Here is a 16,030-nt window from a genome sequence, read left to right on the forward strand (position 1 = left end):
GGCAAAAGATGGCCCCTATAATGTACAGCCTAAAAGTGGAGAAAACCATCAAAAAGATTATTTTTCACACTAAATTGGAGATAATCAATGGAGGGCAGGTATTAGTGTTAAGGTAAATGTGTCTTATATTGATGGTAGGTATTAGTTGGTATTTGAAGCAAGCCAAGGAAACTAGAAGGCAAAGATGAAGAAGGAAACAATTTTTGGTATTGGGCACAGCCAATGTAAATGTTCAGTCATATGTAAATTCTAAGTCTGTGTCCAAGTGCTTTCCAGGAAGTCTATGTGGTGTAATGTCCGGGCTAGCTTTCTGGAGGGCCTTGGGACCAGAATAATCACCACTAGAATAGTCAGGAAAAGTCCAAAGTCTTTATCATCTCCTTGAGTCTCCCAGTCTGAACCAGTCTGCGCCACAGTCTCAGTCAGTCTGGCTCACAGTCTCCACCAGCAGGATGACTCACGGTCTCACTGTCTGACCCAGTCTCTTCCAGCAGTCTGCCAGTCTCCCCCACAGTGGAGGCAGGAGAGCCACCACAATGCTGGTCAAAAATAACATGTCTCTCTTCTAGTCCTTCTTAGCCTTACCTTATTGCAATTACATCATTACAGCAGACGGATTATGTGTGAACTTAACTAGAGAGCCATCATCTCATCATTTCCATTGAGTTAACACCTTGTTTCAAGTTTACTTCTCCAGAGTTCTGGCTCTCTACCATGTAGTCCTTCTCAGAATGTTGTTTTGAAAAACATAAAATAAAAGATGTGGAAAATACAAAGGAAATAATCAGATTTGAAACAGTTATTTTTAAAGCAAGTCTGTTGTTTAAAACAATTATTTTAAGTCTTAATCAATTTTTTGTAATATCTTTTTGGGAATTTCTTGGGAAAAAATAATAAAGATTGGTTTGCCATTTCCTTCTTCAGTTGATTTTGAGGAAACTGAAGCATATAAGATCAAGTGATTTGCTCAGAGTCACACAGATAGTCTGATGCCAGGATTGAACTCTAGTATTCCTGACTCCAGGACTATCTACTATGCAACCTACCTGCTCCTCAAAGTCCATAAGTCTCAGGTTAAGAAACTAAAATTTGACTAATTTTATTTTATCTAATCTGGGATTCGCAGAGTGGGAGAAGCTGGTGTATATTTGCTGAGCCGGTCTTTTTGTGGTGGCTAAGAAATCATGTAGTGACAGTAAATGAAGACAGTATTTCATGGAAAGTGCAGAGGAGGCTGGAAGACGCCGTCAGATTTGGCATCCTCCTTTTATGATCCAAGGAGGGAGGATTAGGGACGGTTAATGTGAACATGTGTCTGTGCTGTGCCAGGCTGAGGCTTTGGCTTGTGCTGTTCTAGCACTCATGCATAGCATGCATCGGAACTGAAGTAGAAGGAGATTATGGAGCTTTGGCCCAGACTTAGCCTTAAATTACCTTTGGAGAAGACATGTCAGGGGGCAAGCACCCAAGGTTTTTAGTTACCCTAAAAACCACTTATTTTTAAATTATACTTTTTATTTTCAAAATAAAGACAGTTTTCAACATTCACCCTTCCAAAACTTGTGTTCCAAATTTTTCTCCCTCCCTTCCCTTTACTCCCCTCCCCTAGACAACAAGTAATCCAATATATGTTAAAATATGCAATCCTTCTACACATATTTCCACATTTATCAAAGCACTTACTTTTTAATGTTGGACTCTGAAAGTTCAAAAAAGTCTTAAGTAAACCAAAGGAAAGGATCTTTAATGGTGAAATATGAGATATAGTCACAGATAAAAGAGAGATTTTGTCAGGAGGACTTGCCTACTTTCCAGAGTTATTATGTGGGTCAAATGGAATATTTGGAAAGAAATTCATAAGCTTCAAAGAGATATGTGAAAGCTAACTATTGTTATTCCCTATTTGTTAGCTATGACAAGCTGCTCACACCCACCATGTCACCCTCCATTACCCTTTGAATAATTCTAGTTGCTAATTCTTTGAAGATCAATTATTGCTCAGAGTTTAGAAGCAAAAGGCCTTTAGAGGTCATTTAGTTCAAACTCCACAGTTTATTTTAATTTTTTTTTAAATTTACCATTTTTTCTTTTTATATTTTTATTTTTATAATAATAGGTTTTTATTTTTCAAAATACATGCAAAGGCAGTTTTCAACATTCATCCTTGCAAAAAAAAAGAGAGAGAATAAAAAAGCAAATTACAATAATAACAAAGGTAAAAATACTATGTTGTGATCTACATTCAGTCCCCATAATCCTCTCTCTGGATGCAAATGGCTCTCCCTCTATCCTAAGTCTATTGGAATTGCCTTGAATCACCTCATTATTGAAAAGAGGTCATATTCATCAGAGTTGATTATCAGATAGTCTTGTTGTTGCTTTTTACAATGTTCTCTTGGTTCTTCTCACTTCCCTCAGCATCAATAGATGTGAATCTCTCTGGACCTCTCTGAAATCACCCTGCTAATCATTTCTTATAGAATAATAATATTCCATTACATTCATACACCATAAGTTATTCAGCCATTCTCCAACTGATGGGCATCCACTCAGTTTCCAGTTCCTCACTACTATAAAAATGGCTGCTATAAACACTTTTTGCACAAGTGGGTCCTTTTCTCTCCTTTATAATCTCACTGGGATTCAGACCCAGTAGAAACACTGTTGGATCAAAGGGTATGCACTAGCCCTTTGGGAATAGCTCCAGATTGCTCTTCACAATCAACTCCCTCAGTTTAGAGATGTGGAACTGAAGCAAAAAAAGGAAAAGGACTTAATCAAAGTCACACAGTCAGCACAAAATAGCAGTGAGTCACAATCCTCCAATGGAACCTAGAGGCAATATTCTTCCATGAAAATATTAATCTTGCTAGATAGATTTATACTGAGAATGACTTAATCAAAATTAAAGGAAGATATTTAACACACCTAAGAGAATAAACCCATTTTCCAAATCTCTAGATGGACCACACATATACAAATATAATCAATAAACTAATTATAGGTCATCCTAATTGGATGAATATTGAGTTAATATTCCACTGCCTTCTTTAAGATCTGTTTTAACATGATAGGATTCTATAATCCAAATCATCTTCAGGTCTTTTTCTGTACCTGTCCAACTTTCTTTTAGTTTTTCTAACTTGTGAGTAAGAATTCCCACTGAAGAAAAGACTCATTTTCTTAAGTGGCTAAGAAAAAAAATTTTTTTTTCTTATGATTCTATAATCCAAATCATCTACAGGTCTTTTTCTGAGCCTATCCAACTTTTCTGTGCTTTTCCTAACTTGTGAGTAAGAATGCCCACTGAAGAAAAAATTCATCTTTTACTAAGTGGCTAACTCAAAAAAAGTAACAGCATGAGTAAGCTACAATTTAACATGCAATTAGTTAACTGCATATGCATACAGCTATTTGTGAGGACTGTTTGGGTGGACTTGCTATGTGTGTGGGTGTCTATGTTTAAAACATAAAGAACTGAGGGATCTGAGCATTGGAAAAGACCTTGGAGGCCTTTTAGTCTAAATGGTGCTTGAAAAAAGGATTCTGCTATATCTCAAAATGGACAAATCATCATCTCCTTTAAATCTTTGCTTAATGTTTTACTGAGGGGAAACTTTTGAATAACTCTATTAAAAATTCTTTCCCCCCTATTGGTGCATTTTTTTCTGCATCTTCATGGATGGCAAAAAACATGGTTTCACCAAAAGATCTTCCATTTCTGGTGTGCTAAAAAGTGGATCTTAAAAAGGCAAAAATAGATGGATCCTATATCTTTGCTCTCTGGCACGAGTGACTCCATTTTTAAATCAGCCTTCATTTCAGTGTAAAATGAACAATTTTGTCCACCCACTGTGTACCTATGTTTCCCTCCTTCCCTGATCCTCTTTTAGCCATTTTGTAAAACTAAGCTGTCAGACTTGCCTTTTTTTCAGGGCCAGCTACAGATTACTAAGCCATTGCAACATCCCCAAGACTTCTATCCTTTTTTTTTATTCTTATGTAAGTGTGTATGTATATGTGCCTGTCTGTATATGTGTGTGTGTCTCTGTGTAGGAAATTGTTTCAGACTTCATATGGTTCACAGGACAAACCTATCAGTAATTGATATCAATAAATTCCCCTTCATTGGCTTTCACCACCAGTAACAACAAAATCTCTCTGATCTGAATAATAACTTTTCGCCTGCAATTCTCTTTCCATGATCACTTCAAATCTGACCATCTGGGAACAAAACTCAAATTCAGTGAGCATTTTTTGAGTTCCTGCTTGGTGAGAGACACTGCACTGTCTGAGGTACTTGGATTAAAGATACGAAATCAACCCTCCCTTGCCTTCAATCCTGGTCGCGACGCTTACTATCTCTGTCAATCTTGTTCATGCCATTGTCTCCCTGTGATCTTTTCATCTGGAACATGAGGGACCTCGATTAGATATCTATTAAGTCTTTCCCAGCTCTAAATTGAAAAGGTAGCTAGGTATTACAGCAAGCTAATCCTGGAGTCAGGCAGATCTGAATTAAAATCCTGCCTCAGAGTCTTCCTAGCTGTATGATCCTGAGCATATTCCTTAGCTTCTCTCAACCTCAGTTTCCTTATCTATAAAATGGGAAAAGTAAGAGCATTTATCTTTTAGAGATTTTGTAAGAATTGAATGAGATAACATAAGAGCTTTGCAAATCTCACATTACTATAAAATACTAGCTTTGATCATAAAGCATATGATGATTTTAGGTTATGAAGTCTTTTACAGGTGTTTTCTCATTGTATACTCACAGATAACCTTGCAAGTCAAGTAACCCATTATACTCCATTTTCCAGGTAAGGAAACTGAGTCTCAGAAAGGAAAAGCAGTTTGTCTAAAGTTACACAATTAGCTGTAAGAGCTAATGAATGCAAACCAAGTCTTCTGACTACAAGTGCAGGGCTTACTCTACTCTGCAGGGTGCTGAGTTATCAACATCCCTGATTCTTCTGTTGTTAAGTGAATTGTTTTTCTCTCTCAAGACGTAAAGATGAAAAGTGTTTCTAATCTCGTCATTGCATCTGTCAGCAGAATTTACCAACTAGCTGTAATTGTTCCTGGGAACATCAAAAACAGTGAGAAATGATCAGAGATGATTGTCTGGATCCACAATGGAAACACAATCTCTCCTTTGAACCAGATTCCCCCACCCTGTTATCTTGTACTTTTATTTAATAAAGTAAAACAATAAAATCCCCCCTTTTCTCTTTTTTTCTTTTAATATCCCCATATCAGGAAAATACAGATTCATAGACTTTTGAAGGGATATTAACATTATTGATTGGGAAGAGGAAAAAATATTTCAAGTCTTGGGAACTTTTCATGATATTGATGGACAAGATCACCTTTGATATCAAAGATCTTTAAGATCATAAGATCCTTTTCATATGAATGGGAAGATTCTGGAAAGTGGTATTCCCAAGGTCAATGGGTAACCAAACCTATATCTCACCTCAACATTTCCTTCTGTATCATGTTGTCATGGATAAAATGCTGTCCTTAGAGTAAGGAGATCTGAATTTAAATACTGCCTAATTAGATGTATAATATTGGAAAAGGAACCTAACATCTCTCTTCCTCAGTTTCCTCATCTTCAATATGATGGAGTCAAATTTGATTTTCTCTTAGGTGGCAAATCTATGATCACAACCTACATATCATTGCATGTATTATGCTTCCCCCCAAGAATATCATGGACTTATTAATAGAACCATAGCTCTTTCTTGGTCAAAATCAATAGAGATACAGGTGAGTCAGAGAGGGTCAACACTGCCAGCAAAGTTCCTTGTCATTTCCTTTGATGCAGAATTTTCAACCCTTTAATGTTCAAATAATCCATCACTGTCAGGATAGCCACATGCAAGATTATCGTGTACCTTGGAACCAAAGAGTGATGTCAGCCTGATCCTGGACAGGTGACAGCCCAGACTATTATCAGGATAAAAGATTCGTTTCCTTCTTTCAGGAACACCAGCGGTGGTAGGGAATGCACTTCCTCTCCACACTGTTTCTGTATTTTTAATAATTCTTCATCAGATTTTGCCCCAATGGAACTTCCCCCAATCACCCCTCCATTCTCGTCCACCTGCAGCAAAGCCCTGATGGCAACCTGCCAGTGGTGACACTGCTTATTAGCAACAGAATCTGATTCATTGTCATGGGGTAGAAAACAAGTAATGGAGAAGCATTCTGTATTTGGTATAAACTGGGACTGAGAATAATACACTGGTTCTGCGGCAGATTTCTCCCTCCACAGAGAGAAGCAGCCATATGCGGCAACAGGGACTCTGAACGCCCACTAGCTTTCAGCGTTCATGACCAGAGTGCAGTGGTGCTCTAAGTACTGATCTTATTTCTCTTTCCTCCTGACCCCCTTCCTAGAATAAGCCCTTACTGCCAAGTGTACCCCTAGAATATTGCGACAGTTTCCTAATAAGAGAACCCTGCATGAGATTTTGCTCAGATTTTTCAAAAAATAAATATCTCATTTTATTCTCACCACAATTCTGGGAGTTAAGTGCTATTGTTATCCCCATTTGCAGTTAGTTGGAATGCTGGAGAGATTGCTGCATCTGCAATCAGGAAACTGAGTTCAAATCTGGACTCAGATACTTACTCGTTATATCATCCTGGACAAGTCATTTATCTTTTTTTTTTTTTTTGCTCTAGCTTTTTTAAGTATAACTATAAAACAAGGATAATAATAGCACTTACCTTGAGAGGTTGTTGTAAAAATAAAAAAAATAAAAAAAATTAAATCAAAAAATCAAAAAAAATCTATATATTTCTTAGAACAGTGCCTAGAATATAGTAGCTGTTACATAAATATGTATATCTTCCCTTTGCCTTTTATAATTGAAGAAATTGAAGCAGAAGTTTAAATAATTTATCCTGCATCACACAGATTGTAAGCCTTTAAGGCCAGATTTAATAATAATAATAATAGTTAAATTTTATATATAACTTGCTAGGTGCCAGGAACTATGCCAAGTAATTTACATTTATTATCTCATTTGGTTCTCACAATAATCCTTGGAGGTATTTGCTATATTTTCTCCCATTTTGCAGATGAGGAAACTGAGGCAAACAGAGATTGAATGATACAAGTATATATTTAGGCCTCTAGACCTAGAAATTTATCTGTTACACTTCACCAGCTGCCTCTAAAAGCCCTCACTGTTCCTGACTGTTGAAATTCTGCCTTTTCTTTTAAACCTAACTCATTTTTTTTTCTTTCTGAATCCTCTCATTACCCAAGCAGATATGCCATGTTACACATTAATCATTGCTAGCATCTACATAGCATTTTGCAGACAATAAGGTAGTTAATTAATGCTATTTCATTAAAATCCCATGCCAACCTAACAGACTCAGTGCCTCAGGTATTATTGCCCCCATTTTTCAGATGATGCCCCAGAGTCTCAGAGAGAGACCTTGACTTGAATAGCAAGTGTTAGAGTTAGGACTTCTACCTGATAACATCAAGCTTTGTTTCTTCTCAGAGAAAATCCAACTGCTCCTTTCTTACATCCTCCTTTTCTGGCTCGAAACTATTTTACTTGTAAGAGAGCAAGAAGTGGGAAGGGGCATCAGGAGGATCGCTGCACTCAAAATCAAGAAATATAGAATTAAGAGCAGGAAGCAACATTAAGAGTCATCCTGCTTAGCCATCCCCTTCTTTTTTACAAATAGGATAATGGATGTTCCCAGATAATTAAGAACTTTCTCCAAGCCCACACAACTAGTAAATGATATAGTAGATTTAAGAAATCATGTCTTCCTTTTCTAGTGTAACCCATTGTTTCCCTCATCTAAGAAACTTTAGTTTGGACCTGACTCTAAAAGCATATCTCTAAGAGTTCAGTCTCTCTGAACATTTTTCTTCCTCAGGAAAAAAAAAAAAAAAAAGGATAATATTATCCCGCAGGGTTACTGTGGGGAATGAGTTCTGTAAGTTCCAAAGCTCCATAAATATTTGAGAAGTTACTCCTACTTTGCGTTATAGCTAAGTATGCATTCGTCATAAAACTTTTTCAATTTGTTACCTCCATCTGGCAGAAAGGATGTTTCATCTGATCACTGCATCTTGTTTAGTAAGTAGGGCTGTGCTCTATATTTGTTGTTCTTCAGTTGTTTGAGTCAGGTCCAACTCTTCATAACCCCTGTCCTTCTGCCTTCCTGACTCCAAGCCCAGAAGTCTATTTACCATGCCATCTTGCTGCTGGTGCGCTATATAGAAGGTGATTAAAATGTGTATTGGGTTTACTTGAATATCATCTAATCTGGAACTGACTCTTCTATTATGAAAGTATTGAAGTCACCTTCATGTAGCTCCAAATCTCTTTAGAGAAGAGCCTGGATGAATACGCGTAGTTATGATGCTTTGAAAATCTTGAGGATTGTTCAATTTTATTATGATGATGAAATTTATTAAACTGAATGAATAATTTAGAGTATAACAAGTCATAGTTGTGTGGAATAATAGAAATCACAATGGTTTTGAACCCTAGAATATGGATTCATAGTTCTAACTCTCAATATTTTCCTGAGTTATATAATTCTTCTCCCTAGGTAAAATAAGTGGTTAGAATTAGATTTCCTTTGAGCTTTACTCCAACTCTAAATATGGTGATATTATAATTTGCTTAAATGAAGAATTTTTATATCCTTCAAAAAATTATTACTTTAAATCTCAGATAGCAATGTAAAGGAGATAATATCATAACAGGTGATGGAGCTATCTTAGATGACTATATATATTCAAAGACAACTGTTTTTTTTTCAATCAAATTGATCTTAATGGTAGCACCCTGAACAATATGGTGCATGATCAATCTATTTAGACTTGTTAAGTTGCTGGAGAAGGCCAAGTTTAGGAATGATGATCTTTCATTTAAATGACTGAAATTGGATGTTCCAGGAGCTGAATCTTTGCTTCCATTACTTGAAAAATGGAGATCTTAATACAGAAAGCCAAGGACCAAGATGATTATTTAGAGGAATTATCCTATCTATAAATCTGAATATGGGAAGAAGCTTAGAGATCATTTCACCCAATGTTATTGCTTGACTAGAAAGGACACCATTTTGTTCAACCAGTTGCCTTTTAATAAGTCGTAGTGCAGATTAACTGAGCTTTTGTAGCCCTAATATTGTTCTTCTTCTTTTTTTTTTTTTTTCAATTGTGTGTGATGCTTCATTATCTCACTTGGGATTTTCTTGGCAAGAACACTGGAATGCTTTTCTGTTTCTTTCTGCAGCTCATTTTACCTGAGAAGAAAGGAGGAAAAAAGGATTAAGTCACTTGCCCAGGGTCATGTAGCTAATAAATGGTTGAGGTCAGACTTAAACTAAGAAGATGAGTCTTCCTGACTCCAAACTCAGCACTCTATCCACTGCACTACTTATTTGTCTCTCTAGCCCTCATGGCAAATTAACTAACCTTATCATTATTGCCTATGTCCCCTTGCTGTTTCATTCCTTCCTCCCTCCTTTAGTTTTGAATAAAAAAAAATCTTAGAAATGGAAAAGACTTCAGAGATATTCCAGCTCAATTTGTTCCAAATATATGTATTCCATCTATAACATCCTTAATAAATAGACATCTGAAATCCAATAAGAATCCCACCTTTTCCTCTAAATATCTATTCTCTTCTCCCACTCCAATAACAAAATAAGGTTTCAAAATCTCCTTTCACACTAAGATATAATGACTAGATATTATTTTTCCTCATCATCTAGATGATTTGTACCTTAGCTGGAATTTGTGGATTTTAAGGAAATGGGTTTGAATCCTATCTATACCACTTGGTACCTATGTGATTTTAGGTAAAGCACTTTATCTTTCAGCCCCAGTTTCTTCATCTGTAAAATGAAAAGGTTGAAACATATAACATATATGATCCCTTTTAGTTTTTTTTTTAATCTATGACTCTACAGACAGAATGGTGCTTTGAATAGAGTGCTAGCTCTAAAGCAGTAGTAGTATTCCTTTTCAGGAGATATATTGGTTATTTAATTTGCGGCAAGTCATTTAAACTCTCAGTTATATAAATGACATTCTAAGATTATAAATAGCAAAGAAGCCTTTGACTTCCATTGGGAGAGAGAGTTTCCATATTTGAGAATTCCTTAGATTAATTAATCTCATCTATTTTCTATCTCTATGATCTTTAAAGAATTTAGTTCCAAAAGTGAAATTCCAAAGATCAACTAATATATATATATATATATATATATATATATATATATATATATATATATATATTCATTAATGGAGGCAAAGGAGATTATAAAATGTTAGACCATTTCATCCTGAATAGCCCTTTTAGTATTGTTTCCCCCTTAAGGGTCAACAGCTCCAATACAGCCTAAGACTTTTCTTTGAACTTGGACTTTCTAAACAACCAGATGGGAATGTACCTTATTATCTGAAAGACAGATTGGTCCAGTAGATAGAATGTTGGACTTGCAATCAGAAAGAACTAGGATAGAATGCTACATCTGAAATTTCATTAGCCATGCAGCTATGGGCTAGTCTCTTAAATTTTGAACATAAATGTCTTCTACATCTAAAAAAGTGGGCATAAGGGAGCACTTTCCTCAAAGACTTGTTGTGAGACCCAAATGAGATAATGTATAGCAAACATCACATCAATTTCAGTTATGATTATGATCATAAGCACAGATTCAAGAAATTAAGGCTGCATAATTATTCTTCTTTAAGGAACGAGTGATGAGACAAACCCGATTTGGAATAAAATGATCTCCAAGATTCTTTCCATGATCTCATGGTACTTAACCAGGATGGAGAAGATGTAAGGAAGAATTGAAGTAACACAGGAGACAATTAGTCTACATAAAAGAAGACTAAATGGAGAATTGATGGCTGTCCAAATATTTTGTGATATTAGGTTTGGAGCAGGAAAGGATCTTAGAAACTATCTAGTTTTCAGGATAGTTAGATGGCATAATGGATAGAGCACCAGCCCTGAAGTCAGGAGTACCTGATTTTAAACTCAGTCTTTGACACTTGACACTTACTATGTGACCCTGAGAAAGTGACTTATCTGCCTCCTAGCCCATAAAAATCTCACTTTAGAAATGATGTAGAAATTAAGTAGACCCAAGATGACATAGGTAGTAAGCACCCAAAGTGGGGTTTGAATCCAGGTTTTCGAATTCCAGAGCCTTTTCTCTTTTTCATTCTAGTTTAAAAGGGCTGTCACATGAAACAGGTTTTAGGTATGTTCTGACTATTTACTTAGGGCAAAAGTAGGAAAGATGAGAAGAAATTACAGAGATATTCATTGCATAGTTTCCAAATGATAATTAAATGCATCATCTAAAAGTGCAATTGATTGTCCCAGGGCCTCAAAAATGCTGGTTTCCCTATTCCTAGAAATCTAGAGGCAAAGGTTGAGTGACAGCTTGTTAGACATATTGTGAATCGTTTTTTTTTTTTCCAGTTTGACTTAATGCTTGATGTGTTCTAAATTCTCCTTTAAATCTGATAATGGATTTTCATGTTCTTTAGTTTTGACCATCACGGAGGTATCACTATTTCCATCTCCTCTTTTATTTCAGTTTGGATATCTAGATAGATATATACAAAAATAAATATGTCTATCTATATCTATCTATGTAAACTTTTAAAAAGTGTTTAAAAGTTTAAGTCACAGATGATATCATAAAGGCCTGGAGAAACTTACATGAACTGATGCTAAGAGAAGTGAGTAGAACCAAGAGAATATTATATTGAGCAATAATAAGATGATGTGATGATCAACTGTGATGGACTTGGCTCTTCTCAACAATGAGCTGATTCAGGCCAATTTTACTAAACTTATGATGGAGAGAGCCATCTGCATCCAGAAAGAGGATTGTCAGAACTGAAAGTAGATCACAATGCAGTATTTTTTTTTGTTATTTTGCTTACTTTTGTTTCTTTCTCAATTTCTTTCCTTTTTGATTTTTCTTATGCAGCATGATAAATGTGGAAATACATATAGAAGAATTGCACATATTTAACATACATAAGATTGTTGTGTAGTGAAAGGTGTGGGAAGAAGGGAGGAAGAAAAATTTGAAAAACAAGGTTTTGAAAGGATGAATGTAGAAAACTATCTTTGCATGTGTTTTAAAAATAAGAAAGCTGTTATTAAAAAGTCTAGTTTACAATAAGCAGTAATCGATTTTTAAAGAAAGGGAACCTGGGGCAATTTAATTATGAAATGATTCTATTCAGAAAGTGCTTGCCTCTGCAGGCAGGCCAGTGTTCAGAAAGAGAGACAGAAGATCTCTTCCCTGGGAAAGCATTAAATTAATAAAACTCTGCGGTGTGAGTACATATAAGGCATCTTTAATAAGCCAATGTCACTCTCTTCCTCTGTTTGCAGACTCCAGAAGAATTGGAAGATGATTCGGACTTTGAACAGGAAGACTATGATGTGCGTAGCCGGACCAGTGTCCAGACTGAGGATGACCAGCTCATTGCTGGACAGAGTGCACGGGTAAGTAAAAAACTAAGACCTTGGCCCATCCTTAAAGGGCTTTTATGAAAAATGCTGCATTTTCAACACCACCTTTCTGATTTCACAGGGATTTCTGTGATTGTAAGATAAGGGTCAGGATCCAAATCCCTCAATAATGTCTGTATTTCCTTCAATTTTTCTTTAATTTTTTCCCCCTCCAATTGTGTTTAAGAACACTTTCAGACACAGGAAATTAATGAAAATAAAATGGAATTGTCAATTAATACAATGTACTCTTATATGCCTTAAATTTTAATGGGCTACACCATTTCACTCTCTAGTTTTGCTAAGTAACCCAGGAGCAGAAGCAAAATTAACACTCTTTCCCATCCCTTTTATGCTTTGGTGCATCCATTACAAATGACTGAATTTTAGACTTGCCAAGGCTCTCTGATGATATTTGTATTAAAACAGATAATGGTCAGGTGACAAATGTTTTTTACGATTTAATTTTAGAGGCGATTGGTGTCTACAATGGGGTCTTAAAACTGGTTGCTGATTGTTGGATTATAGTGATAGGGCACTGGAAAGTTAGAGATTATTGGATGGAGGGGAAGAGATAATGGTTGTAATGGCAATGACTTTAGTGTCAGAGTAGGTTTAAATTATTTCTGATGCTTAATATCTTGGTGATCTTGGGCTAGAACACATCCCTGGACTTCAGTTACATCATGTAAAGAAAGGAGTTAGGTGAGTTGGCCTTTGCAATGTTTCTAGTTGACATTTATGCTTTTATGAACTTAAGGCCTTGAAAGTATATAAACAAAGCAGAATGGGTTGCAATTTAGAGAATTGGGACTACTCAGAGAAGCTGAAAAAGACCTGTTGAGCCCAGACAAGACAGAAAATTTTAGGGACAGAGTCAAGAGATGAAACTAAGTTGAGGTTTGGTGCTTAGGAGGGAAAGAGTTTTAAAAGACTTGAAATGATGGTGCTTTGGGGTCCAAGAATTAAAGGACTTGCTTCATTACCAGTTAAAGTTTTTTTTTTTTTCCTTACATTTTTATTTAAAGTTTTGAGTTGCAAATTCTTTTTTCTCACTCCCTCCTCCTTACCCCTTCTGGAGATAATAAGCAATCAGATATAGGTTATACAATTGCAATTATATAAAACATTTTCATATTAGTCATCTTGCAAAATGTACAATTTCTTGTGGTAGCAAAGAAAAGCAAGTGAAAGAAAGTGAAAAATAACATGATTAAGGTTGTTTTTTTTTTTACAATATCAATTCTTTCTCTGGAAGTGGATAGTATACTTCATCAATTTGTCCTTTGGGATTTTCTTGAGTCCTTGACTTCTTGGGTCATTGGTGAGACCAGCTAAGTCATTCGCAGCACTTCAACAAACAATATTACTATTACTATATATGAAAACTGCCTGTTCATTTTTTTTGACCATTTGTTAATTGGGGGATGACTTTTTAAAAAATAAACTTGAATCATTTTTTTTAATGTATTCAAGAAAGGAAACCTTTAACAGATACTAAAAGAAAAAGAAAAAGAAAAAAATCTGTTTTCTATTTTCTTTATAATTTTGGTTGCATTGATTTTTTCCTGCAAATTTTTATGATTTTTTATTTTATAAAATCAAAATCATCTATTTTATATTTTTAATGATCTCACTTTATTTTCTTTATTCTTAATTTTTTTTTCTAACACAAATATCTGACTGATAAACTTTACATGTTCTTTAAATTATAATATAATTTGTATTTAGACTATTCCACTGATCCACTATTCTACTTTTTAACAATTAATAGAATGCCTTGATAAGTACTTTATAAAACAGTTTGGGATCTAGAATGGCTAAACCAACTTCTTTTACATTGCTTTTTCATTGAATCTCTTTGATATCCTTGAATTTTTGTTCTTCCAGATGAATGTTGTTGTTATTTTTCCTAGCTCTATAAAATAATTTTTGATAGTCTGAGTAGGATGGTACTAAATATATTAATTGAGGAAGAATGATCAATTATTGGCATACATGTCAATGAGCATGTAATATTTTTTCCAGTTATCTAGATTTGACTTTCTTTGTTTGAAATGTGTTTATAGTTGAATTCTCATAGTTCTTGAGTATGAATAGGCAGGTAAAGTCTTTCCTTTTTTAAATCAGATTTACTAAGGGTTTGTCTATTTTGTTGGTTTTTTCATAGAACCAACTCTTAGTTTTATTAATTAGTTCAATAGTTTTTTTACTTTCAATTTTATTGATCTCTTTTATTTTTAGAATTTCAAGTTTAGTGTTTGACTGGGGGTTTTTAATTTGTTCCTTTTCTAGCATTTTTAGTTGCAAGCCCAATTCATTGACCTTCTCTTTTTCTATTTTATGCAAATAGGCCTTTAGAGATATCAAATTTCCCCTTATTACTGCTTTGGCTGCATCCCATACATTTTGGTATGATGTCTCATTATTGTCTTTTTCTTGGGTGAAATTATATCTATGATTTGCTGTTTCACCCAATCATTCTTTAGTATGAGATTATTTAGTTTCCAATTATTTTTTGGTCTACTTCCCCCTGGCTTTTTGTTGAATGTAATTTTCATTGCATCGTGGTCTGAAAAGGATGCATTTACTATTTCTGCCTTACTGCATTTGAGTTTGAGGTTTTTAAGTCCTAATATATGGTCAATTTTTGTATAGGTTCCATGAACTGCTGAAAAGAAGGTGTACTCCTTTCTGTCCCCATTACATTTTCTCCAGAGATCTATCATATCTAACTTTTCTAGTATTCTATTTACCTCTTTGACTTCTTTCTTATTTATTTTGTGGTTTGATTTATCTAATTCTGAGAGTGCAAGGTTGAGATCTTCCACTATTATAGTTTTGCTGTCTATTTCTTCTTGCAGCTCTCTTAGTTTCTCTTTTAAGAATTTAGATGCTACCCCACTTGGTGCATATATGTTTAATATAGATACTGCTTCATTATCCATGCTACCCTTTAGCAAGATATAGTGCCCTTCCTTATCTCTTTTAATTAGATCAATTTTTGCTTTAGCTTGATCTGAGATCAGGATGGCTACCCCTGCTTTTTTGACTTCACCTAAAGCATAGTAGATTTTGCTCCAACCTTTTACCTTTAACCTGCATGTATCTCCCCGCTTCAGGTGTGTTTCCTGTAAACAACATATTGTAGGATTCTGGCTTTTAATCCATTCTGCTAACCGCTTCCTCTTTATGGGGGAGTTTACCCCGTTCACATTTATGGTTAAAATGACCAATTCTCTAGTACTTGCCATCTTGTTAACCCCGGTTTATGCTTTTCTCCTTTCTTACCCCCTTACCCCTCTTCCCAGTATTAAGCTTGTGAGCACCACTTGCTTCTCACAGCTCTCCCTTTTTAGTATCCCTCCCCCACCTTAGAGTTCCTCCCCCTATCTTACCCCTTTCCCTCCCAGTTTCTGTATTCCCTTCTGCTTAGCTTATTCCTTCCCTTTTCACTTTTCCCTTCTCACTTTTCAATGAGGTGGGAG

At 35.3% G+C, this 16,030-nt stretch overlaps 1 protein-coding gene across 2 annotated transcripts in view; it reads left to right on the plus strand.

Annotated features, from left to right (window-relative positions):
* The window catches only part of CTNNA2 (catenin alpha 2), a 1,459,872-nt gene that overhangs the window by 1,349,883 nt on the left and 93,959 nt on the right, over positions 1-16,030 (plus strand). For both annotated transcript variants that reach the window (XM_051974336.1, XM_051974337.1), the window contains exon 14: positions 12,423-12,536. In XM_051974336.1, the coding sequence (XP_051830296.1) occupies positions 12,423-12,536 (114 nt within the window). The remainder of the gene's footprint in view (positions 1-12,422; positions 12,537-16,030) is intronic.

Source organism: Antechinus flavipes, chromosome 2, assembly GCF_016432865.1.
Source record: "Antechinus flavipes isolate AdamAnt ecotype Samford, QLD, Australia chromosome 2, AdamAnt_v2, whole genome shotgun sequence".
NCBI lineage: Eukaryota > Metazoa > Chordata > Mammalia > Dasyuromorphia > Dasyuridae > Antechinus > Antechinus flavipes.